This window comes from Borostomias antarcticus, assembly GCF_949987555.1.
Source record: "Borostomias antarcticus genome assembly, chromosome: 17".
NCBI lineage: Eukaryota > Metazoa > Chordata > Actinopteri > Stomiiformes > Stomiidae > Borostomias > Borostomias antarcticus.
Window position 1 is genome coordinate 13,669,036 of NC_140250.1, and position 27,833 is coordinate 13,696,868.

The following is a 27,833-nucleotide window of genomic DNA, read 5'->3' on the forward strand; positions in this document are numbered from 1 at the left end:
CTCTCTCTCTCTCTCTCTCCCTCCCTCTCTCTCCCTCCCCCACCCCCCTCTCTTCTCTTGAGTGTATTTTCTCTCCATCTCTCTATTAGTGCTCTGTACTCAAGGGACCCAGGTGACAGATAAGTTCAGAGCGTCGCACGCATTTTAATAGGTATTTCAAAAGATAAACTTGATAATCATTTCTTGTTTTTAATGAAGTCAAACGTAATGTCCTCGTTCTCATTCAGGCTGCGTCGACTGTTAAGCATCAGCATCAGATTTGAATATGCATGATTGGGAAAATGTGTGGCCCGGCGATGTAGTTACAGAAACACGAATGCAGACAACTGCAGAAATAGATAACAATAATAACAAGGAGAATTGATTAAACATTATTTCCGTAATGATCCATATCAAGCTCTATCATCTTTGAGTGGCAGCAGTGTCGTCGCTTTATTAGTGGAGCAGAGAGAGAAAGAGAAAGAGGGAGGGTGTGGGAAGGGAGGGAGAGAGAGAGAGAGAGAGAGAGAGAGACAGAGAGAGAGAGAGAGAAAGATGCGTGCGCTAGACAAACCTCATGTCACACAAATATTTGTTTGACTGTCTCATGCGGTTAGCTCACAATAGCAGGGGCAGGGCTATAAAAAACAAACTGACCGGTGGAGTTGTCAGCCTTCATCAGTATTAAGCCTCATTTTTCATTAATTGGAGAGATTAATTTGGAGCAACTCAGATGTGGGGGGGTGTGCACGCGTTTGGCTGTCCCCTCCCCTAGTGTCCTCTGTCAGGTTGCATTTATCCAGAGCAGGGACTGACCTTTCAAAGGGAGGAGATCGGGTCAATTTGAAAAGACAATGTCACTTGGTGTAAATGCGATACGTGTTATAAATGACATTCAACCTTTCTACGATGATGGGTTTTCGCAGGTTTGCGGGTAACGCTGAATAGGTGCAGGAATGCGATCGTGTTAAAACGCAGATGCTGATATCAGTGAAAACAAGATGGCAGACCGTCTGTCTTGTTGTTAGGTGTTTATCCCACCATGATTATAACAGAGGACACGTTATCCTGAGATGACCGTCAAATAACGATGCCTGCTACACTGTAGCAACCATGAAGCAGTGCCAGCATTTCAAACGAAGACAGCATATGAAATCAATCTGTAATGTCAGATGGGTATTATTGTCAGATGTCCAATTTTATAAAGGCTTTATGTGGTAGACCTGATCAATACATTACATGGCCCGAATAATACACTTGAAATAGCCTTTCCTTTGAAACTGGATCTTTTTTTTTTCTCCTCTTCGTTTTGGTCCTTAAGGTTTTCTATTCTATCTTGGTGCAGGAAGTGAATGGGAGCATATCGCATTCACTTCCAGCAGACATCTCCACCATCTCACATCCGGCCCTTTGGGACGGAGATAAAGAGCGTGCAAGTTGAAGTGGTGTGAAGCAGACATTCACGTGTGCCTTTTCCAAACTCTCAATAAGTCGAGAAACAAAGGATGGCGCTTCCGTTGCAGATGACGTAAACGCAATCAACAAAACACGGAGAGAGGTCGTCTCTTGAAGAAAAAAAAATAAAAAATCACCGCTGTGGTCAGGCTAACTGTTTGGATGTGCCTCAGTCTCTTGTCCTTGACCTCTTTACGCCAATTGCCGGGAGACAAAGATTAATGCTACATTGTTTGTTTGACATTGTAAATGATGAGCACTGTGAGATACTCTACCGAGTTCCTCTGGCGCAGGGGATGGCTGTGTCAGAGACAACCGGGGCGCAGCAATGCTAATTTAGTAATTAGAACGGATGATCCGATGACCACATGCAAAACGATCCCCCCTCAGAAAGCCCTATGACGGCAGAGTGGGCCGTGATTGATAACGCTCGTCAATATATTTCATTTCGGGAGCCCGAGTCGCATGACAACTGCTTGCCATTGAGTGAAAGCAATCTTTTTAAAAGGGGAGCCTTTGCTAAGTATCAGATGAAAATGATTCCTCTGTCTGCCTGGGTGTCACTGGCTGTGGGAGCTTTATTGATTGGCTCTGAATATATTGCAGGCTCAGTTGTAGCAGCTGCTAGTGTCTCTCCTCCTTTCCTGCCCATAGCACTGGTTGAGGCAGTTTATTGTTAGTGATATGTCCGTGTGTGTGTGTGTGTATGTGTGCGCGCGTGTGCGTGCGTGCATGTGGGCATGTGTGTGTGCATGTGTGTGTACTCTTATGTTCTGTATGCCTGTACATTCATGCGCTTCTTACTGCACTTCGGGGTGTGCCTTTTTGCATGTTTGTGTGCCTCTGTGTGTGTGTGTGTGTGTGTGTGTGTGTCTCTGAGAGAGAGGGACAAATGGAAAGTGAATCTGGTTCCAACCCACATTAGAACTCTAATGTGTCCTGAAGGCTTGGTGGTTCTGGCCATCCCAGACGGTGTGGATGATCCTGTTAACCAGACACACACAATCACCGCTCTACACACACACAATCACCGCTCTACACACACACAATCACCGCTCTACACACACACAATCACCGCTCTACACACACACAATCACCGCTCTACACACACACAATCACCGCTCTACACACACACAATCACCGCTCTGGGGGCGAGGCAGACACCTTCTTGTGGTGCCCCCTGTCAGTAGCTGTAATGCCAACTTAGGGCCACCACCCAGGCTGGTGTTCGGCTGCCACAGGTGGGAAGGGCAGCTGGCGGATCTTGCCCTGCCGGCTCCCAACCCAGAATGCTGCAGCTGAACACTGAAGGCCCCCCCCCCCCCAGTAAGATCGACGTCATTGAGCACCTGGCCTACACCACCAAGGCCTTCATCATCCTCCTCCAGGAGATCCACTGCCTAACAGCAGATAAGCTAGTTCTCCCAACTTTTGCTCTAGCTGCGTCTGTCCTAAGCAGGAAGCATGGCCTTGCTACATTTGTCCATCAAAGATGGAACTGGAGTCTCTCAACCAATCCCCGACTGGCTCGGAGATTGAGTGGTTGTGCGTGGACGTTGCCGGCTTCAAAATCGTCAACGTCTACAAGCCTCCGCCCTTGCGAATCACACCAGCGTATCTCCCAGTCTTCCCCCACCCCCGCCTCTATGCTGGCGACTTCAGTTGCCAGCATGAGGATTGGGGGTACAGCACCAATACATCCGAAGGAGAAAACCTGGCTGCTTGGGCAGCTAACAACAGCCTGGCCCTGTTGTACGATCCCAAGGGTCGCAGCCATCTTTGTCTCAGGCCGCTGGAAAATTGGGACGAATCGTGACCTGGCATTCGTGAGCGTCGGCATTGATAACCGGCTCCCTGATAGACTCGTGCTAGGAAAGTTCCAGCAGTCCCAACATCGACCATCGCTGATAACCATGCCTAAACACGTCGACCTCGTCCCGAGCAATCCGGTGAAGCGATGGAACTTCCGAAAGGCCACCTGGAAATGCTACCGCCTTCTTACCCATAGATCCACAAGGTACCCACCACCTAACACCAACAACGTGGACATGGTGTACCGGGAACTCTGTGGCATACTAGTGAAAGTGGCTAAAAAATCCATCCCAAGCGAGAGTCTCTACTGTGCCTTCCTCCGGGCCTCCCCAGGACAGGCTTGCTTTAGCCCTGCTGTCAAGACTCAGCTGAAGGAGACAAGAGTGCTGGGAGGAGGCCATTGACTCCACCGACTTCTCACACTCCAGCTGCAAGGCATGGAACATCCTTAACAACCTCACTGGTACGTCTAGACACTCCCCCCGTCACTGATCCATCTCTGCAAACAAAATTGCATCACAATTTGTGAAAAGTGGGACATACGAGGGCAAAGACTGCGAATCGTCAGGTCTCGTGGCAAAAGAAGTGTTTGAGCTCTAGAAGGACAACTCCTAGCGCTCCGCCTGCTGTCACCATCGGTAGTGGACAGCGAAGCAGGTTGCGACGCCTTAAGAACGGCGTTCCTCAGGGATCTGTCCTGACCCCCCTCCTCCATAACATCTACACCTACGACCTGCCAAACGCAGTCTCCTGGAAGTATGCCTACGCAGACGACCTTGCGCTGGTGTACCCCACTAGAGACTGGCAGCCCATGGAAGACACCTTGAGCCAGGACAGACACTAGTGGCATACCTCCGGAAATGGAGATTGAAGCTCAGCGAGGCAAAGATGGTGTTGGCGGCCTTACACTAACAACAGGAAGCATGAGCTCCGAGTGCAAATCGATGGAACACTCCTGCCATGCTGCGCCAAACCAACCTATCTCGGCGTGACACTGGACAGGTCGCTCACATTCCGCCGACACCTCGAGTCACTGCGCAAAGAGTTAACAGCTTGTGTGGAATTGATGAGGCGACTGGTCCGATCAGGCTGTGGTGCCGCTGCAAAAACACTGTGTACGGCAGCCCTAGCCCTGGTCTACTCGACCAGTGAATATTGCACACCGGTTTGGTGTCACAGTGCTCACACCCGCCTCATTGATCCGCATATCAATGAAGCCTTGCGCATCGTGACTGCGTCCCACTCCTGTGGACAACCTTCACATCCTTGCAGGCATCCAGCCCGCTGGCCTCCACCGCACAGGAACTGCAGCACATCTCGCCTGCTGGGCCATGGAGCCTAACCACCTGCTCCACGACAGGCTCACTGCAACAGCAGAGCCTCCCCAGTGTCTCAAGTTGAGACATCCTTTTGTGCCTGCCGCACGGGATCTCCTGCAGCATTGCAGAGATCTTAATATCAGAAAGGCAGGATGGGCGGACCACACCTGGTTTGTGGAGTGGGAGGCAAACACCTCCAGACTTCGTGATTTTATCTCGGCTGCCGGTCCTTCCCCTACCGGGATGGACTTACCTGGACCGGCGTGGGTGAGGCTTAATCGCCTCTGGACCGGCGTCGGACACTTCCGCTCATCAATGCACAGATGGGCTTGGCATGCGAGTGTGGCGCCGAGGAACAAACCGCAGACCACATCAGTCATCACAGTCATCCAGGACTGTCGGATGTACTGTATCGGGCACCCAACGGAATGCGTGGCCTGACGGTTGTGGATGACGAAACGGTGACATGGCTCCTGGAGGTGTGCCTGGATATATAGCCTGGGTAAAAGGAGAGCCCCTCGGCCCCGAGCCTGGGGGGAGAGGAAAGCAACACCAAACGTCGAAGAAGAAGAAACGCTCTACACACACACAATCACCGCTCTACACACACACAATCACTGCTCTACACGCACACAATCACCGCTTTACACACACACAATCACCGCTCTACACACACACAATCACTGCTCTACACACACACAATCACCGCTCTACACACACACAATCACTGCTCTACACACACACAATCACCGCTTTAAGCATACACAATCACCGCTCTACACACACACAATCACTGCTCTACGCACACACAATCACCGCTCTACACGTACACACACACAATCACCGCTTTAAGCATACACAATCACCGCTCTACACACACACAATCACTGCTCTACGCACACACAATCACCGCTCTACACGTACACACACACAATCACCGCTCTGCACACTCGCTGCTCTAGTCTAGAGACACACCATCACTGCTCTACACACACACACACACACACACACACACACACACACACACACACATGCACACACACCATCACTGCTCTACACACTGCATTATATTTACATTAAATATCCATAATATTTGTATAGACATTTAGCAGACGCTTTTATCCAACACGACTTACAATAAGTGCATTCAATGTAGGTAGTCAAGTGTACTACCCCTCACCAGAACTCATAAGTGCATCTCCTTTCTAAAGAAGTGTCTAGGAACCTAACCTAGTGCTGAAGTAAAAGTACAAGAACAATGAAGTATAAGTGCTAGTAGGAAGGGTCAATTCTACAGTATACTTCCTGAAGAGGTGAGTTTTCAGCCTGTGGCGAAAGATGGGCAGCGATTCCACTATCCTGACATACTCTACACACACACAATCACTGCTGTACACGCACACCATCACTGCTCTACACACACACACACACACACACACACACACACGCAAACACACACACACACACACACACACACGCAAACACACACAAACACACACACAAACACACACGCAAACACACACACACAAACACACACACACACACACAAACACACACGCAAACACACACGCAAACACACACAAACACACACACGCAAACACACACACACACACATACACACACAAACACACACACACACACACAAACACACACGCAAACACACACGCAAACACACACACACAAACACTCACACACACAAACACACACAAACACACACACAAACACACACACACACACACACACATTTGAATTCTTTATTTAGGTCCGCATTTTCTAAATACATTGCAGGGACTCAAATATAATTCCATTGCTGTCATGTTGTTGGGTTGTTTAACATTTGTCACATTTCATAGATCATAGATACGAGGAAGTTTCTAGGATGTACAAAATATGCTTACACATAGGGATGCACATTGAAAACCGGTTCTTTCCATCCATGTAATTAAGGGGAGACACGGTAGGTGAAAACATCGTTTTTCAACGCCCTGGTCAAATTTGAGATTTTGTGCTAGTTTGCTTCCATAACATGTCTTCTTTCATACTAGTGGAAATAAAACATCAAAAATACGCATTTAGATGTTTATTTTACTTCATTTAGTCTGTTTGCGTCTGTAGATTCTTCCTAAAATCACCAAAAGTTAGCATCTTTTCGCAACGAACCAGAGCGCGGCCGTCTTTTGGATCCCCTGTTGTGATATATCGATAGATAGATCTCTCTCTCTAGCCTGATGTTATCGCAACCAAACCTGATAATTTCATTTGTATCAGCAACCAATCGTGGAAATACAAAGGCGGGTTTGATGCTAAACGTGAAATCTCATTGGCTGTTGTTGATTTCTGAGAACGTGATTGGTTCAGCGCGTCATGTGACACGTTTCCATTTCCTGATATCTAATCCAAACAATGCCGTCTGTAAAGCGTTCTAAACGTAATAAGTAACAATGACAACAGTGTTTGCCCGCAAGGTTGAACAGAAAACAAGAGAAACTAAATGGAAACGTTTACATTTATGAGATATAAAGTGCCTATTCGCGCTAGTTGTCATTAGCCGGTGCTAGCATGTCCAGTGAGCAGCAGGGAGATGGGGCTGGCGTTAGCATGTCCAGTGAGCAGCAGAGAGATGCGGCGCGTTTGAATGAGCTGATAACTGGGTTGATTTGTCCTTATTGTGCAGGGACTGGTCTTAAAATTAACATAGATCCTCAGAATAGTGGGTTCTGTAGTACTTTGCTCTTAGAGTGCAGTCTTTGTGAGAAATGGCTATCGCAAAAGTGTCAACAACTAGGAATGATGTTGCATTTGATGTCAATGTGAGGATGGTCCTCTTAGCGCACGAGTTAGGGTTGGGGTATGCAGCTCTCCAAAAGATTAGTAAAGTGTTAGGGATCCCAGGGCTTCATCTGAAAACGTATCAGAAACATGACAGAGAGGGTGACAGGTAGGCTATTGAAACGTGTTCCCTCTTTCTCTCTCTCTCTCTCTCTCTCTCTCTCTAGCCAATATCAGAAGCTTATAGCCTACATATGCACAGTAGTCTCTCTCTCTCTACCTGTGGCATTTCTACATGCATCCATAAACTGACCAAATAAACTGTTTTAATTTCAGTTGCTGAAATAGAGAGAGGTCTGGAGTCCTTGCACAGAAGCAGAGAGCAGATTAGGCAGGCATATGCAGATGTGGACCCAGAGGTAGGTAAGCTGACTGCCAATAAATGCAAAATGTTACAAAATTATTACAGTTATTGAGAATTATTACAATAATTCTCAATAACCAGCGTTCAGTGGACAACATGAAGGCGGCAATATGGGGTAGTCTGCTTCACTGATGACAACCCCATGCGCACCAGGAACATATTGTGGTTTTAGGACAGTTTTGGGGACTGCAGCTGAGTGGGTTCTACAAACTAGCTGCTTAGAATAGTTTTGTAGACTGCAGCTGAGTGGGTTCTACAAACCAGCTGCCTAGAACAGTTTTGTTGATAGCTAGTGTGGTGCCATCTGAGGAGTGACTCTGCAGACCTATGACGGCGTAGCCTGATGTCTCCTATGGTGTTGCTTTTGACGATGGTTATATCACTTGTTTGTTTGGCAATCTATATTTAGCTTCTATTGGTGTTTACCCTGCATTGTTTACCACATCTTGTCCTGTGTATTTATGAATCAGCTTACTCTTCATGTTCATTCATTCATTCATGTTTTCTCCATGTAAAACGCTTAAAAAAACACAAAAAGCTAGATAATCTGTTTTCTCATGCATGTCCTCGTCAAATGTGTCTATCTTTGTCCATGATCTGTTTAACAAAATAATACAAGCTTTCTAAAAGGGAATGTTCTCTTCCCTACTAACATTGTCTCGTCTCTAGTCTCGTCTTACTAACATCCCACTCGTGGGCTGTACCTTGACGTGGTGAGTGGGCTTCCAACAAACAGGTCTTACTTCTCTATACAAAATGTCTACTCCTGGACTATTCTGAATCCACAACATGCTGTTTTATTCAGTTTTCTGTTTCTATGTGTTTTCAGATGTTGTGTAATGTTGTTACTAATGATGTGATTGGATATTGTGTTTGTCAATATTGGTTTACAATGCAAATGTATGGTTTTTTACAATACAAATTTTCAAAGCCCGTTTTCTCAAAATGAGTTATTTCTCATCTTAGGGACATCAAAACCACCACTTGAGTAGCACCTACATACACCTAACTTTCCAGTTTTGTTCCAATCCATATTCTGAGAGTTTGTCCAAGGGGGATTTTTTAAATTTCATTCATAGCCTGATTTATATAACAGTTTATCCCTAAAACATGGCGAAAATTGGTCTTTTTATGACTGTTGACAGTATTTTCTGATTTCTGAAGTGAAGAAAAGAGATATCAAAAATCCCCCTTGGACAAAGTTTGAATAGGGATATGTGAACAAAATGAAACAAGAATTTTGAATCTGGCTTGAACCAGTTAAAAAAAATGGATTCCTGAAATTATGCAAATTAGCGCATATTTAGAGCATATAATGCCTAATTTGCATATTTATCCATAAGATTTCAGAAAACTTGTAATACAAAAAAGATGCTCCTTAATGTACCTAACAAACTGGGGGAGTTTGATGGTGATACCTATTAAGGATTTTTTTTTTCCTATTCACCTGGGGTGTCTCCCCTTAAGATGACGCCGTTCAGAGTCAGGCTGGTGGCAGTCGGTCTAGGTCAGAGGCTACTTCTTGTAGAAGTAGTAGAATTGTTAATTCTCCATACAGTTTGATGGTTGCAGACCTACTCAGTTCCATTTGGACTTCACTTGATTGTATTTGTTGCCGCTGCTAGTTTTATTTTTGGCATTTTGCTCAGGAGCATTGTAATTTCTACTAGTAACATGTTAGACTGTTATGATGTTTAAAATTCAACAGAATTATTCATGTTTTATTTATCTTTTTCTATAGAAAAAATATAGATTTGTTTATGTCAGTTTTTTTTTTAGTTCAAGGTGAATACACCTAAAAGACAGCACTGTAGCCTAATTGGCATGTTCAAAGTATATATAAAAGAAAATTAATGTTAATAAACCTGTTTGTACTCTTTTGCCCAATGAGAATCGATAAGAGAATCGATAGGGAATCGGATCGATAAGCAGAATCGAAAATGGAATCGGAATCGCTAAAATCTTATCAATATCCATCCCTACTTACACATGCACATACATACATACTGTACAGTACACACATATATATATATACACTATATGGACAAAAGTATTGGGCCACCTACACATTACACCTACAGGAGCTTTTATGACATCCTATTCTAAATTCATAGGCATTAATAGGGAGTTGGTTCACCCCGTTGTAGCTATACTAGCTTCCACTCTTCTGGGAATGCTTTCTTTAAGATTTTATAATGTGTCTGTGCGATTTTTTGCCCATTCATCCAGAAGAGCATTTGTGAGACCAGACACTGATGTTGGACGAGAGGGCCTAGCTCACAATCTCCATTCTAGTTCATCCCAAAGGTGTTTGATGGGGTTGAGGTCAGGGCTCTGTGTGGGCCAGTCAAGTTCTTCCACACCAACCTCATCCAACCGTGCCTTTATGGACCTTGCTTTGTGCACTGGGGCGCAGTCATGCTGGAACAGAAAAGGGCCTTCCCCAAACTGTTCCCACAAAGTTGGAAGCATAGAATTGTCCAAAATGTCTTGGTAAGCTGAAGCATGAACATTTCCCTTCACTGGAACTAAGGGGCCTAGGCCAGCCCCAGAAAAACAACCCAGACCATATTCCCTCCTCCACCATTTACAGACCATTATCCCTCCTCCACCAGACTTGGTGTGTCCCAATACGTGTGTCCATATAGTTTATCTTGATGGTATAATATACATAGTAATGATGTACAGTAAGCATATAGAAAATACCACTAACACCAAGGGGGTTATGTGTACAGAAAACATCTTCTCCACCAAACACACACACACACACACACACACACACACACACACACACACACACACACACACATCATCATCACTGCTCTATACACACACCATTACTGCTCTACACACACGCACGCACACACACACATAATATATCTGCTCAACACACACATCATCACTGCTATACACACATCATCACGGCTCTACACACACACACACACACACCATCATGCTCCACATGTTGTCAAAGCATACACACACATACTGTACTGGCTTGGTCTAGTAAAGGCCATTAACTATAATATGTTTGGCTGTATGCAAGTGTTGGATTTTGATTACAAGCTTGATTGCTAACAATTCCTGGAATAAGAGATTGATGTGAGTCAGAAATCTGCATGCAAAACAGCGACAAAGGCAATAACACCCCCCCCCCCCCCCGACCCTAAACACACTAATTCAATGTGCGGTTTGAGAAAAAAAAAAGAAAAAAAGTTCCTCCTAAAATCGAATGATGATGGAGCTGTCCGGACCAGTTGCCCGGGACAGCCGCCATCCCATAACATCGCTCATCAGCACCGGGATCCATCGCGAGGCGGATTTGCTCCTTCTATTTCCATACCTCGCGGTCTGTTCCCGCAGAACCCCGGATTACAATCAGCTGGTGCGGGCGTCTGCCTGGGAGCTCAGATGGTGGCAGGACAAACACGGCTGTCTGTCTCTGCCCGGTAACGCCGACCACATGTTACGCAACGCGGCGGCGCGGGAGGCGGGCAGAGCTGCTCCGTGGTGTGAGCTCATCAAACCAACGATGTTGTCTTACCGTTGCTTTTCTCCCACGTTGGAATGACGTACGGTACCTTGGCAGCTTCCTCTCTGCCCATTGGAAAGAATGTGCGTCTGTTCATCACGCCATAGTAAACACGCTTGCGCGCACACACACACACACTGCTTGTTGATCTGAATTAGCTCTTATTGTAGCCGTTCGCTGTGGCTTTGGTTATGATGACCATATTGTTTGCATGTGTAGTATGTGGTACACCAGTGTGTGTGTGTGTTTGTGTGTGTGTGCATGTGTGCATGTGTGCGTGTGTGTGTGTGCGTGTGCGTGTGTGTGCATGTGTGCATGTGTGTGTGTGTGTGTGTGTGTGTGTGTGTGTGTGTGTGTGTGTGTGTGTGTGTGCATGTGCGTGTGTGTGTGTGTCTGTCTGTCTGTCTGTATGTGTATTTCTCAGTACTGGCACATGTTTTCTAGATACCCACAATTGTGCATAATTGTCTACGGGTGAGTTTCCACATGTCTGGTCTGTTTACATCTGCCAGTTATTACAAGTCTGTGTGTTAGTGTGAGAGCATATGGACTGGACGGCAGGTATTTTAGCTCTTTAACAAAGCCAAGATGCTGTCTTTAATAAATGCTACAAACTCAAAAAGGCTTCGGTGTTTCACTGAGTGACATTGAGGGGTGGGTGGCTAGTCTGGCTACATCAAAGAACACTCCGCCCCGCCCTACAACCCCCTTTTTAATGAGGACCAGGGCTCACTAGCCTTGACTTAGCCCGACATCTGTGTGTGTGTGTGTGTGTGTGTGTGTGTGTGTGTGTGTGTGTGTGTGTGTGTGTGTGTGTGCGTGCGTGTGCTTGTTTGTATGTTGCGTGTGTACAAAAACACTGATCTCCACCAGCTCCACCGCAATGTCAGAACCTTCACTTTGTAAGGAGTCAGAAGTACTGCAGTATAGATATACTCTCAACACCCCAGACTAGCTGATCTCTCTCCCTCTCTCTCTCCCTCTCTCTCTCTCTCTCTCTCTCTCTCTCCCTCTCTCTCTCTCTCTCCCTCTCTCTCTCTCTCTCTCTCTCTCTCTCCCTCTCTCTCTCTCGCTCTCTCCCTCTCTCTCTCTCTCTCTCTCTCTCTCTCCCTCCCTCCCTCCCTCCCTCCCTCCCTCCCTCCCTCCCTCATCTCTTTTGAGTTTTACGGTCCTCTACACCTCGCGGTGCAGGCTTGTCAAGATCAGAGATTAGCGCTTCCTGTTCAGATATATACGGTACATCAGCGCTGTTGAGCGACCGCTAAAAGTCCCGTAGTCTCCCAGACTCGTATTCACAGGCCGTCCCATTTCCTCTGGGGATCCGAGTGCAAATCCAGAATGTGACCACAACAAAGCCCAGCTCCCCTGGACCACGTGTGTGCACCCCGGGCCTCGACTTTTGTCTGAGAAATACGCCAGCAACATGGGGCATTTTACAAGGGCCAATTAGTAAAATAGCTGAGATTGTTTTGGTGGCAAAGACGTGTACGCACAATATTGTACTGAGAGTTCTGGGGTGCATTCCAGAAAGCAGGTTTAGTGAAAACTCTGTTTCCTCGACCCTGAGATTTAATTTAATTGAATCTCAGGCATAGCAAGCCCGCAAGCCCACCTTCTAGAGTCGGCTTGACCGCGCATTAACAGTCGAGCGATAGCCTCAGTACAACACCTGTAACAGATCGCAGGAGGACTATCTCCACTGCCACGGAAACCATAAAAGCTTAACACCCAAGTCTGAGTGCTCCGTACTCGCTCCGTTCTGACATCAAAAGTGGCGTTTTTAATTTGCCGTTAATGGCATTTTTTATTTGCCGTTTTTAAATTTTTAATTTTTCAATATTTTTAATCTGGACCTTGAGGGGTCTTAATTTGGCCATGCGTGACACACACACACAATGAGTATGTGACACAGCACACACAACACACACACACACGCGCACACACACACACACACTCCCATCCGAGCCGTCCTCCTCCAGGGTCAGCCAGGAGCAGTGGGCAACCATCGTTCAAGTCCAAGTGCTCAGTCCAGGTCTTGGTCAGGGACCGGACTGAAGAGCATCTGTTCTTCTGCGTGTTTTTTGTATTGGTTTCTTTCGGGAGGAAACCCTTGCGACCACGGGGAGAACATGCAGACTCCTCACCGTGCCTTGTTTCTTAAACCCCACAGCCCTCACAAACAAACAAAGAGCGATACGCTCCAGACAAGCCATTTCATTAGCCGTGTGTCCACAGCCTTGACCGCCGCCGTCGCCACAACCAATTAAGCATTCCTTGGGCATCAGCACGCCCTGTTTCAGCGCGGTCCGCAAATCTGTTCTACGGCCCTCTCTCTCTCTCTCTCTCTCTCTCTCTCTCTCTCTCTCTCTCTCTCTGCTGCTGCTCCTGTCTGCCTAGTACATCTCTCCTCCTTCCATTTAAGAGAAGGTAAATAGCCCAGACAGACAGCTTCATTAGCCAGCGTCTGAGGAGCGGAGGGGCCGATTGTCGCTTAAATAGTTCGCTTTTACCTCGGGCCCCCGCCAGCGACCCCAGATCAATTACAGCTGACATTACTGTTTGTCGGAAGGGCTTTTTTCCTGGACAGAGGGGAGTAAAAAACGAGATCAGGCCAGAGCTTTGGCTGGAAATGTAATCTTCCCCCTCTCCTTCGTTCTGTGGCTCCACAAACAATAAATCATTCCGCTGAAGAGATAATAAAGTGCCAAGTAGAAGCTGGTTTAATTTTTGTCAGGGGAAATCTATCCACAGCCCCTGCGAGTGGAGCCGGGGCCGGTCGTGAGCAGGGAGAGGTCTGTGCACTCTTCTCGCCTGAAGGCTGGGATTTACTCTCTCGCGCGCGCACACACACACGCACACACACACAGTTGTACGCACACACACACTGTAGCTTCAGCTGTGATTCTCATCCGTCCTGGGCCCAGAGGAAGGCCTAGTGAAAGGACCAGAGTTATGGATGGAGGGGCTGACATTCAGCCTGCATCTGGACCGCTGGTAAAACAGCCAGGATTAACGACAGCACAGATTGCTGCGGGTTAATGACTCAATCATTTTAGTTATCGAGAAGAAAAAAAAAGGTTGCAGTTACTGCCCTCGTTTTAATAATTTTAAACCATTCATCAAGCGATTTCCCTGGATTTTCAAAAAAGAAGAAGAAAAGGATCTGATTCGTACAGTGTGTGTGTGTGTGTGTGTGTGTGTGTGTGTGTGTGTGTGTGTGTCTTTTGTACATGAGTAGGTGTGTGTGTGTGTGTGTTGTGTGCTTTCCCTCCAGTTGTGTCTCACATAACACCTTTTTAATCACGTTGTTACCAAGGGCTGTTTTAATTCATTCTTTCAATCCATCCTCTGCGATTGGTATCTTTGCTTAGTGAAGTGTGAGCCTCTCTCCAAGCTTCCAGCTATCGTACGTAGCTTAGCTGTTTGTATCCGTATTAAATGATTTGTAGTTTTAATGATGGTAAATAGGAGTTCACCCTTGGAAGTCCCTGGGGCTTACTCCAGGTAAATTACCCAGACTGCATTGTTTATGCCCTTCACTAGGCAGAGAGCTCATGGGAATTCAACACACATCAGATTTGAACTATTGCAAACAAGCTTATGAGGCGTGTTTACTGTATAAAGCTTATGGAAATTCTAATCTGAATTATTTTTTTATGGTATATTGGATAGATCCATAGATTAATCAAGACTGACCATATATCATGCTTATTCAGGCCTGTTGTCTGAGAGGGGGGGTAGAAATAGTGTTGTTTTCCAAAACTGCGCTTACAGCCACATTCTAACTTGGCTGTAGTCTTGAGTCACTTTAATCCATCATTGAGGTACTGGGGGCGGTCACTTAGTCCCTCCCCATACAAGGACAACTTTTATTCAAGCTGTATTCAAATAGAACGTATAACACTCTGCCGTGCTGCAACAACACCTGATGTCTTGAATGCTACCAATCGTGCCTTTCAGGCGGATATAAAGGGACTTGGTTGTACCCCTGTTTGCCTGTGGCAAATTCTCCTACAGCCGCCTGAATGGGCCTTTTATAGCAGTGACATCGCTCAAGGATGTGGGGGACATGAAAGGGGGTCGGGCAGACGTAGTGGGACCGAGACCCCTAGAGTGCACGGTCCTCCAGTGTGTGCCCACCAGGCAGCCATTCACACGGAGAACTATAGAATCCCATCAGTGAAGACATCGCTCCCTCTCCCTCCCCCCAGGCTCCGTAGAGCTGGAGAGCCATTTTAAATGACAAAAGGAAAGTCATGTCAGTCCATAAAAAAGTAAATCCTCTTTCTCTCAAGTTAGGTTTGCTTGAAGGAATAAGTTGGTCAATGTCACACTTTTTAGGTTTGTATATGCTATTTGCACAAGAGGGCATTGAAACACGATGAAAGTATTGTCCTTTCTTTAGTTTTGGATAAGTAGGCATGTTCAATTTATCAGCAACTGGTTGAGAATATTCTCTAGCGAGCCACTCTCGGCCTTATCATTTCATTTAGCTAGCTATCTAACGTTAGCTTGTTTAATGTTTTGTTGTTATCCATTACGTTAACTAGCTAGTTTTGATATAGACCCTTTCAATGGAATTTTCAGTCACTAGGGCAAGGACTTATTCCAAGTAAGCTCCCGGTGTGTTAGTCTGCGATAACAGTCAAACGCTAGCAAGTTTAACATTTTGTAAAATTTCAAATTTGTAAAAATGTATTTTGAAATTAATAAATGTATATGTCAGAATTAATTTTGGGACCTTGTTGTTCGGTGGTGGGATTATTATTTAGTATTTACATATCTCGACTGTCCTGCCTTTGGGAGGCTCAAGAAATAGCTGCTTGTTATTTTTAACATTAGCTAGCTAGCTACCGCTGCTAACGTTAGCTATCTTGACAGTGTTATTGCACACCGGATGTTGTGATGGACAAAAGTGATGTTATTGTTTATTGTTAAGCCTCCGATTGGCTAAATTAAACAATGATTGACAGTTACCATGGCCATTGCCTGCCCTCACAAAGTATCCGCTCTGCAGAGACACATACTTGAAGTGCTCAGTCGAAATCTTGGTCAGAGACCAGACTGAAGAGTATCTGTTCTTCTACATGTTTGTTGTATTGGATTCTTTGGAAGGAACCCTTGCGAACACGGGGAGAACTTGCAAATAACTTCTTGCTCTGAGGCAAGTGGGCAATTTTGGAGTTCAGGGTTCTGCTCAAGGACACTTTGGCACACTGACGGGAGCTGGGATCACAATTAACTTCATGCAAAAAAATAATGTGCTGAAAAGAATGGCGCAAATTAATGAAAGAAAAATAAAATAATAAGGGATTAATCGATTTCGCCCAGCTGACCCTATGTGGCACAATGTGTTGCCTGATGTAACATGATGGAAGCGGAAAAAACAAACTTTGCTTGGCCCTCTGAATGGAAAGTTTAGACACAAAAAAGGCCCAGATGGAACAGTTGATAAGAAAATGGTTAAATGCATTCTCTGCAAGAAAGAATTTGCATACCATCGGAGTAAGTATACCTTAAAGTATCACCTCAATGCAAAGCATGACTTCTGCAGCAGTCAGCCCAGTCCCAGCTGCTGCTGCTACAGTAGCAATGCGCTTTGCCAAACCAAGGTTACAGAGATTAAGCAGCACAGAATGAGCAGGCTACCCCAGACAAGTTGACAAAGTCGATCGCAAAATGGATGGCTATGGACTGTAGGTCGATTGGAACAGTATGGTGGAAGACAAGGGCTAATGGAAGTGTTTCAAATTGCGTTCCTCCAACGCAGTTTACAAGCCGCCATCAAGAGGCACAATAGGTTTGAAAATCCACCAGCTGTATGACACCGAAAAGAAAGTGGACGTAGCCTATTGGTGCTCAGATTGATTGATATCCTGACACATAGAGAAGACAACAAGATATTGCAAATAATAATTTAATAAAACAATATATTGACTTCTAAAACCACCTTTTGTAATGACTATTCAAAGATTTACTCTTCTGCAACAATAATGTAATGTATTTGAATTGAAATATCTTTATTTTGGGACTTTTCCCAGCAAAAGAAAAAGTGATTATTTGTGATTAATTAAATACAGATCACGTAATTACCATAATTTGATTACATTTATTAATTGATTGACAGCCCTAATAATAGAATATGTAGGCTATACATTGTCTTGTTGTTGCTTAAAGACAACTGTTAGTCCTTTAAAGGAGTAGTAAAGGGAAAATGCATGTTTAGCCCTGTTTTAAGGTTACTTATGATCATATACAATGGTTCAGATCAAAACGTTGACAAAGCTAGCATTTTCGAGACAGTTGATAATTGCTCTACCACCGTTTTGGTCATACAATGGATGTGGATGGGCATCTTGAAAAATCATTCAAAAACCTGTTAAACTCGATTTCAAAGACAAGAAGCTCACCGAGGGTGTAATTGGTGTCCGTTGGTGTTCTGACATCAAATTCGCCGCAAAGTATGAATCCTGTAGGGTTTTGATAATTTTATGAAATCCATTGACTTGTATTGAAGCGACCGTTTTTGTAGATGTGTAGATCAATCCGCAGAGGGGATTAAGGATGCGGAACTACTTACAGTAGCTATTGTTATTGTTTATGTTGCTAGGCTACCTAGTTTGCAGACGTTTACACACGTATCTGCTGCGACTAAATAGTTATATGCTAAATATTTAAAAAAGCCTTTCCAGATGAACTAGAATCTGACTTTATGCCGAATTATTATGTCAGAACGCCAACTGGTAAGATTCTTGTCTTGTTTTGTGAACCATTGTATATGATCAGGGCTAAACATGCATTTTCCCTTTACTACTCCTTTATGGCCTTGCCAGTGTGTGTATGTGTGTGTGTGTGTGTGTGTGAGAGAGAGAGAGAGAGAGAGAGAGAGAGAGAGAGAGAGAGACCACCTGTGAATGGCTATGTATGTGTACAGCATGTATAGTATGTGTGAATGCACCTCTGTGTGTGTGTGTGTGTGTGTGTGTGTGTGTGTGTGTGTGTGTGTGTTTGTGTGTGTGTGTGTGTGGGTGTGTGTGTGTGTATGTGTCTCAAAAGCAGGGTAACCCCTCCCCTCTCTGGCTCTTGAGAGCCTTTGAAAGGTAGATACATAGACTGGCCCTCCGCTCCGTGCTGTCCTACTGTAAGTACCCCTCCAATCAGGCCCCTCTGTGGCGCTTTTTAATTGAGCTCAGCCGCCTGAGTGCTAATTGATTCAGACTGTGCAGCAAGAGAGGCGCTGAGACAAGGTGCAGTCTGGCTTCATCCTTCTTTAATCCCTCTGGCTTTTTCATGTTTGGGAATGTTGGCCACTGAGAACCTGCACGCCACCTTTCTTATGGAAATGGGTGTTTCTTTTGGAAGGATGGATGTTTCTTTTGGGAGGGGGGTGGGGGGGGGGGGCTGACAGAGAGAAGTGCTTCTTATATCCCTTTCATTTCCCTTTCATTTTCGACCAATGTCCTTCTCTTTGACAGGCCCGCCATGCAGATCGCCTTGCCCTTTGGCTAAGAATGTTTTGTCACAAGAGCGAACAAGGACTTGTTTTTTGATGGTTCAGCCTTCTGTAGTGTTGATTTTTCTTCTTTCACTCTGCCCTTTACCTTGAGCCAGGCTTCCAAGAGAAAAGACAAACCCCACAAGAGAAGAAAAACAATAGATAGATCAACAGAGGGGCTTAATCAGATTCAACAGCTACTGTATGAGGTTCTCCTTAAGAAGCACTCCGGCAAAAGCTTCAGAGTGGCGAAGGAATCACATCAGACTGCCCCCAACCCACACACACACACACACACACACACACACACACAGTCCAAAGTCTCCGGCTAGCCATGACCTTCTGGGCACTCATGTCCTTTGAAAAGTTGGGCTGTTTTCATTCCACAGTAACACGTAGAGGAACAGTGCATCTGTAACAGCAGCAGTACAGTAGGCCTGGTCTCTATGGTATTTTTTTTACACATTACTGGTCCACTCATGTCTCCGATACCACCAATTAAAGTAGCTATTACCGAGCCGAAATTGAATAATTTGAAACATTTGTACAGTTCATCTGATGTTTGGAAGGGAATAATTTGTGTGCAGATGGAACAGGAATGAGAGAAGAAGTCCCCTGTTGTAAAGAGGAGTTGAAAGTCAGGCTTGCAGGCTCTGTGGTCCAGACTATAGCCTGCCCTTAATGAGGCCCAAGTTATTTCCATGCTGAAGCCTAAGGATACTTGTTTGTCATTAGCACATATTTTTAACTAGTCATTTGGGTAATGGCTTCCAAGCTTGCCTTATCTCTGAAGAGATGCTTCGTATGTGTGCATATACAGTAGGAAGTAGGAAGTCAATTTCCATAATTTACAGTGCTATCTTTATTCCTCATAGAATAATTGATGCATCTTTTGCAGCTGTGTAAACTTTTCGGCTTTGAATTACAGTGTGTGTGTGTGTGTAATCGTCCCCATTATAATTATTGTAATTGTATCTATTAATAACGTTTTGTAAAGCATTTGTGTATTTTATGTTAACAAGAAACCCTGAGCAGCACTTGAGTTCATCTTTCAGAAACATACGTACTGGGGAAAGAACACAATTGAAAATGAATGTTGTATCTACGTCATGGTTGTATCTATACTTGGACACTAAAATGTGCAATAAACGGATGTATTTAAATATATTTACATTTTTCTATATCTCTCAAAGACATATTTCAAAGCCCGAGGCTAACTTTTGAATCATAATTTAGAGTTTGGAGCTTGTGGAGCTTGTTCAGTGATCGAACGGTCAGTGGTTCGAATCCCAGCTCCGACTGTCCACATGTCGAAGTGTCCTTGAGCAAGACACCTAACCCCAAATTGCTCCCAATGAGCAGGTTAGCACCTTGCATGGCAGCTACCGCCATTGGTGTGTGAATGTGTGTGTGTATGGGTGAATGAGAGGCCATTGTAAAGCGCTTTGAGTGCCGCTAAGGTGGAAAAGCGCTATATAAGAGCAGTCCATTTACCATTTACCATTTGTGAAATGAAAATGACAGAATGCCCCTTTTAACCCCCTCGTCTTCCTCTCTCCCTCGTCTCAGGTCTGGAGCTCCCCTTCATGATGATGCCCCACCCGCTGATCCCAGTGAGCTTGCCGCCTGCCTCTGTCACCATGGCGATGAGTCAGATGAACCACCTCAGTACCATCGCCAACATGGCGGCGGCGGCGCAGGGCCAGAGTCTGCCCTCCAGGATGGTCACCTCCGTCATAAAGGTACTGCCCGAGATCTCAGCCTCTCACCTCAGATCACATTCATCCAGCAGCTACTGACCCATCCTAATGTGTTTGTCTGCGACTAGACGTCCTCATTGAATCTGAATCAAGTCAACCTACCAATCAAACAAAGCGATCGAATTGTACTTTGGATTGTACATTGTTCTCATGTTGTACCTTTCATGACCAGTGGAGTGCCAGTAGAATGACATAACGCCGGTTGTTGTGAAACTTGTACTGTAACCTGTAGTTAACTGTACATGTGTGTGTTGTTATGAAACCTGTAGTTAACTGTACATGTGTGTGTTGTTGTGGAACCTGTAGTTTACTGTACATGTGTGTGTTTGTGTGGAACCTGTAGTTTACTGTACATGTGTGTGTTATTGTGGAACCTGTAGTTAACTGTACATGTGTGTGTTATTGTGGAACCTGTAGTTAACTGTACATGTGTGTGTGCTTTTGTCCCCGTGGGGGTTCCAGGAGCGCGTGCCGGACAGCCCCTCCCCCGCTCCCTCCCTGGAGGACGGGCGGCGGCCGGGTAGCCACGCCTCATCCCACCGCAGCAGCAGCGTGTCCAGCTCCCCGGCGCGCACCGAGAGCTCCTCCGACAGGATACGTACGTCCCCCTATTACCTCCCCATGCAACGAGTCAGACTGGCGAACTGCGCGTTCAGTTCCTCAAGTAAACACACCCCCCGCAAAACTAACCCTAACAAAAAAAATGAAAGTGGCGACTGCCGCACTGTGTACCGACAGATTGACTAGGGTGTTGTTTTATCGCTTCCTCCCCGAACGTACTATCTATAGCCGCTCATCTCCAGATTCAGGGCGAAGATAGGTGTTGTGTAGCCTGCTATCTCACCTGTTCGCCACTCCCCAACCCCCCATCCATCCGCTCTCCGTTCCCCCAGCGATGCACCACAACGGGCTGACCATGAACCAGGCCCTGCTAGGCCTCTCTCCCAGCATCCTGCCTGGGCCCAAGGAGGGCGACCTGGCCCACGACATGAGTCACGAGGCCAAGAGGATGCACATCGACAAAGGTCAGATGCTGGTCCTGTCGGACAACCGCCTCGGCAAGCTTATTCATAAAAATAGAATGCTGTGTTTATGAGGCACCTTTCCCATGCTCAAAGGGTTCATGTACTTAACTATACAGTGTGTGTTACAGTATTATACTGTATCCACTGTTAACCGTGTTTCCTCCATGAGCATGAGCAAACACGTCAACCCTCACACAGTTGATCTAACGTTATTGATGATATCCTGAGATACATATACAACAGGATGTACTTCTAGGGGGAAAAAAATGGATTATGTCAATTGAACTTCAAGACGATGTTGGCGATTGAATTGCCCTCCAAGATATGTTCTCTACTCGTGTGCTGCATATTCTACCAGTGGTCTATTCTACCGAGCAGCCGGGAAAAAAAAGAGACTATTCAAACACAGACGCACATGAAAATCTATCTATCAAGCGCTGTGGCTTAAATAAATAAAAAATTAAGAAAATAATAGATTTTAGTATTCTCTGATGGTTCTGAGCGGGGCCGGGATGGGGGGGTGGGAGGGGTGATAATAATATTAACACCACTGTGGTGGTGTGTGTTGGCGTGTGTGTTCCCTGTTGGTTGGCCCAGAGTCGAGGTCCATGCGAGACCCTCGCTGGCTGAGTGTGAAGCAGTGAATAGTAATAATTAGCAGGATCATGATCTGAATCCGTGGGTCAAACTGAGTGTGTGTGCGTGTGAGAGAGAGAGAGAGAGAGAGAGAGAGAGAGAGAGAGAGAGAGAAAGAGAACTCACTAATCCAGTCTTCTTTTAGCCCATCAATACCATGTAGTTCTACTATTTTAACAAGTCATGGTCAATCTTACCGATTGTTCAGGGACACAAATAGTCTATTTCTTTACAGAGAGAGAGAGAGCGAGAAAGAGAGAGAGACAGAGTGGGAGATAATTCAACAATCCACTTGTTTTGTGACACACACACACACACACACTCACTGCATTATTACTGAGATTGTCAATTCCTAATATGTCACCCGTCTTGATTAGGATTCTGGGCTCTCCAGCGCGTTGCACCAGAGGTCTCCGACTGCGGAAAACATTTTTATAAAATAACCCATTAATGCAGAGGAGTGCAACTAAATTAGTTACCAATTTGCTGAGCAGGAATTAATGAAGAGAGCTTCTCCCTGCACCCACAGTTGTAATTTTCATAATAACCCCAGACCTTTATTTGGCAGGTTGTTTAGTTTTTTCGTTTGAAGGTTTTCATTAGTCTAATGAGGACTGTGCAAGGGCGAGCAGTCAGCACAATTTACATGGGGAAGCTATCATAATAAATGAGCCAATTTGAATAACACGCAGGTTTATGCTGCGAGATAAGAGAGATTGTAGCAGCCTCCGATTCCGAGGTAACCAATACATTAGAACCAACTAATAACCAAAGTAATCCCTATAAAAGCCTTAAGTGAACGGAATAAAATTAATGATAGATATATTGAACTGTAATGATATGATACATGATGCATTAGATTAATAAAATAAATGTGTGTCATTGTTAAAGAGGTCGGGAGAGAGGGGCTCGGCCATCCTCCGCTGACTTTGTTTATGGGGTCCTTTTTTTAATTAGGGCTTGTTCATCGCATCAGTTTGTTTAGACAAATGAGATAACATTCCAATGGTTTAATGATATCTCTCTCCACTTGTTTGATCTTTATGGTCCTGGCAAGGCATTGAATTAATCTCATGTATTGTAGCAGAGCGCAGGGGAGGAAGACACGATACAATCTTTTACAGGGGCCGTACACAGACTGTACTGGTACTTAAACACACCAACCTGTATTCACACTTACTGATACTAAACCTCCACATTAACTCACAGCGCTCACAACTAATCCACGTCCCGTCGTTGTTGCATCCCACTTTGTTGATGAAGGACAAAGTGTGTTTGTTGTCGTTTTAAAAGATGATTTGGAGTCGAGTCGCCCAGTGTGGCTCCACCAGATGGCAGCTTTTTTGGGGATGTGTTTTGAACTCTTTTTTTTTTCTCCAATCTTAGTTGTAAAAAAAAAAGATTAGATGGCGTTCCGGGGAATAAAGCAAAGCAGAGAGCCAACGATTATCTTACATGTGACTAATTGAAATGCTTCAAACAGGAAGCCTGTGCCGACAGCTTCCGACAAGCCTCTGTCTCGCCAAACAGCAGGTAGTTGACAAACAAGGGGAGATTTGAAAGGCACAGAAGCCTTTGGCTGTAAAACTCACTTTAAGACATCAAGCATTCAACATCATTTATCATCCTTTATTTCCTTAGGGACAAGTCGTTTTAAACACAGCCCATATGGACGCATGCACAGTACAACTATATACGAGCTGCTGGTGAAAACCGTGAGGCGGAAACAATCCACTAGCGCATTTTTCCATGCAGTTAACATCTACAGAGTGAGAAGCACAATAGGCGAGCTTTTATTTCATACAGCTCATTCAGACAAGGAGAGAGGTGGAGGCGGAGCGCGCGTAAACTGATTCTGTAAACCATATTTTAAAAGGGAGTGATTCGAGAGCCTCCGTAATGTGATACACTCGCTCTTCCCTTGTAAATGTTCTGTGTACTTGTTGACACAATATGAGCTGCTCTGGTAATGTTCTGCGTGGCAGACATGGATGATCTCAGTGTCATGTTACACACAGAGGTGGACAAAATGTCCTGCTGTGACCCCCCCCCCCATGTAATGGTGGGGGAGATATAAGATTGGCTCCTGTAGGTAAGTTTGTGTGTTGGTTCTGGTGCGTTTGTGCGTGCATTCCTTCCCTCATCACAATTATTTTTTTCCCCCTATTGCCAGATACAATTGGCTTTGTTTCTCAGTAAAAAATACTTGTTTATTAGTTACTAGTTTATTCTACTCAGGAACCCGTCTACTTTCTAAATCCACAGAGTTCAGAGCTTGAGGTGTTTAGTAGCTCTTTTGGTGCTTGTTCGAAATGTTAGGATTTCTCATATACTATCGGGGCTCGGTGCGTTGTGGGTACAATTGTCATTAGTTATAGTTCACAGCATAGATCAGATTACGCTTATTTAGCTCATTTGATCATGTTGGATGGAGCAGAGACAGAGTGTGGCTGGGTCATATTTCCTTTTACAACCGTGAGGAAGTGAATCGCGCTGTTAGGTGGGGAGTCTTTTGTGTTTCTATTTATTGTTATGCACCAACAGTCCAAAGCAAATTCCTTATATGTGAAAACCGACCCAGACAAAATAGATCTGATTCTGATTCGGTCCGGAGTAATGGTCTCGACTTCCGTGACTGACATTGAGGTTTGCGGTCAGGCTCACGCTTCTCTGAATGGCTCAGACGCATGCGGCCCAGCTCTGCCAAACCTCCGGGGGCCCTGGAGTTCACACAATCGCCTGAGTTTGCACTTTGAACAATAAACTCCAAGCAGAATGAACATCTCGCCGAGCGAGAAGCAGGGTGAATGTAGCACAATGGTGAGAAGTTACGTGTGTATCATACTACACCAAATCCTTTCATTTAATGGAAATCCATTTCATTCAACGGTCGGACATTTCACAGATACAGGAACAGGAAGTGTGTCAGTAAAGGTATAGCCCATTCTACTCAGGAGCCAGTCTCCTTTCTAAATCCACAGTTCAGAGCCTGAGGTGTTTAGTAGTTATTTTGGTGCTTGTTCTAAATGTTAGGATTCGCATAGTATCAAGGTTAGGTGCATTGTGGGTACATTGAGCTGTAGTATGAGTTCTCAGTCCCAATAGGAAACCTGTCCATCATGGTTGCTGGCTCTCACTCTGATTGCACAGGGGAGATAGTTCATAGAGATCTGAACCACAACACCCTTCAGTACACCGAAAGGAAAATACAATGTTCTTTTAAAAGCTTTTGTTTTGCCATTTTCAAAAGTAGTAAAATGGAATGTGTTTTTGAATGTTAATGAAATTAACAATTAATATTTCAGTTCAGACTGCCTTCTATAGCCTAGTAGTTTAATGGTGGACGGCAAATGAAAGTTGCAACCCCTGTGATGTAGGCCTATGTCAACGTTACACCGACACGGACGGGCATCTCCGTACAGTATCGTTAAAAGGTAGATATTCTCCCATGTAAGCTGCTTCTCTTCATCTCTTTCAGTCTGATTTTAATCCATAGTGTTCCTCTGCACGGTGCTCCCAGTGTCCCTGGTGTTGCGGGCTTCAAACGCATGCTGACTACCTGGCTTTTTCAGTCGGGAGGCCAGATCATTAGCCATCACAGCCCCTGAAATGTGACTTGGCAGACAATAATGCTTTATGATCAAACAACTTGTCAGTGCGTCCCGTTGAAATGAAAGAGGCGCAAAAAAATAATTCAATAGAGGATCAATCAAATTTGCCTGCCCTCCAGTAGAGGGGGGGTTGAGTGGGGGGGGGATTGCTGATGGTGCAGAGAGGGGCTATTCCTCCAGGACACGGGAGTTCATTTGGATATTTGTTCACCCTCCTCATGAATGTTCCATCACATGACACCCGTCTCGCGCTAATCACATTTCCCTGCAAAAAAAAAAGAGGTGGGGGGATGCTTTTAGGGACGTCGAAAAGAGAGAGGTTCTTTTTAATCTTTGAAATGCCTCAAAAGTGACAGAATGCTTTCTCCTGCCAAGGCTGGAGGCCAGGATGGGGAGATAAATATGCTGTGGTCAGCTAAGTGTACCTAGTGAGTGGAGAGGCAAATTTAATAATGCATTATCATTCAGAGGAGAAGGTGAAATCTGCCTGTCCATCAGAACGTCGCGGGCCTGTTTCATGTTACCCTCCACCGCAAAACGTACGAGTGCTTCGCCACGCTGGATCGGAGGGCCGCGGCGTCCGCATCAGCACTCTGCCGCGCTCCCCTCCTCCAATCTGTCAAACGCACCTCCGCCATCAAAGCGGGTGTCTGTCGGACAGGACTAGAGCGAAGGGATGATCACAGCGGTTGTTCTCGATAAAAACAGGGTTTTTGTCGAATGTCCGCGAGTGCAACCTTGACTTTCTTCTTCTTTGACAACAGAGGGCTCGCTTAGCATCCGAGCATCTGCTATTATGCATATTAAGGAAGCGTACTGTATTCCCCCCGAACGACCTTGGAGAGAAACATAAAACAATTATGAAGATTATGTACAATGCCGGGGAAATTTGCGATTCAAAACAATCGCATATCTCCGCCGCCGTGGCAACTGGCGCCGTCAGATAAGGTTGACCCTGAGTCTACCTCTGCATTTTCAGATATTTAGGTTTGTTTGTCCGATTTCATGTTTACATGTAAACAGTAATTAAGTGATGCGCCCAACATGCCCTGCCCGGGCTGTGCCAAGGTAAACACAGGCGCTAGCACAGCGCAGTCCATCATGTTTACAGACTATCTGTGCGGAGTGCTATTTGTGTGCCGTTTCTTGGCAAGCTCCATAAAACACGGCCGATTGGAGGCCGAGTGTGGAAGGCAGCGGCTCTTATCCCACCGCAGTCTGCTAGCTGACTCGAGGACGCTGCGAGTCAAACCTTTAAATTTTCACTCTGGTGTAATTACACTCCTCTACTTCAGCTTTTATATCCTTTCACTGAGAAAGTAAATCAGTCCTAATAAAGAAAGAGAAGAAAGGGGGGAAGGGAAACTGCTGGGGGACTAATTCTCTCCTCTTTCTCGCTATCTCCCTCTCCCCCCTTCTCTCCCTCTCCCTCTCCCTCTCTCTCTCTGTCTCCCTCTCCCCCCTTCTCTCCCTCTCCCTCTCTCTCTCTCTCTCTGTCTCCCTCTCCCCCCTTCTCTCCCTCTCCCTCTCTCTCTCTCTCTCTCTCTCTCTGTCTCCCTCTCCCCCCTTCTCTCTCTCTCTCTCTGTCTCCCTCTCCCCCCTTCTCTCTCTCTCTGTCTCCCTCTCCCCCCTTCTCTCCCTCTCCCTCTCCCTCTCTCTCTCTGTCTCCCTCTCCCCCCTTCTCTCCCTCTCTCTCTCTCTCTCTCTCTCTCTCTCTGTCTCCCTCTCCCCCCTTCTCTCTCTCTCCCTCTCCCTCTCCCTCTCTCTCTCTGTCTCCCTCTCCCCCCTTCTCTCCCTCTCCCTCTCCCTCTCTCTCTCTGTCTCCCTCTCCCCCCTTCTCTCTCTCTCTCTCTCTCTGTCTCCCTCTCCCCCCTTCTCTCTCTCTCTCTCTCTGTCTCCCTCTCCCCCCTTCTCTCTCTCTCTCTCTCTCCCTCTCCCTCTCTCTCTCTCTGTCTCCCTCTCCCCCCTTCTCTCCCTCTCCCTCTCTCTCTCTCTGTCTCCCTCTCCCCCCTTCTC

General features: G+C 45.7%; 1 protein-coding gene across 1 annotated transcript in view; it reads left to right on the plus strand.

The window, feature by feature from the left end:
* Nucleotides 1-27,833, plus strand: part of dachd (dachshund d) — a gene marked incomplete at both ends in the record, with an annotated part of 118,192 nt that overhangs the window by 73,010 nt on the left and 17,349 nt on the right. Inside the window, 3 exons of the mRNA XM_084451894.1 lie at nt 20,355-20,527; nt 21,008-21,143; nt 21,439-21,570. Coding sequence (XP_084308020.1) covers nt 20,355-20,527; nt 21,008-21,143; nt 21,439-21,570 — 441 coding nt within the window. The remainder of the gene's footprint in view (nt 1-20,354; nt 20,528-21,007; nt 21,144-21,438; nt 21,571-27,833) is intronic.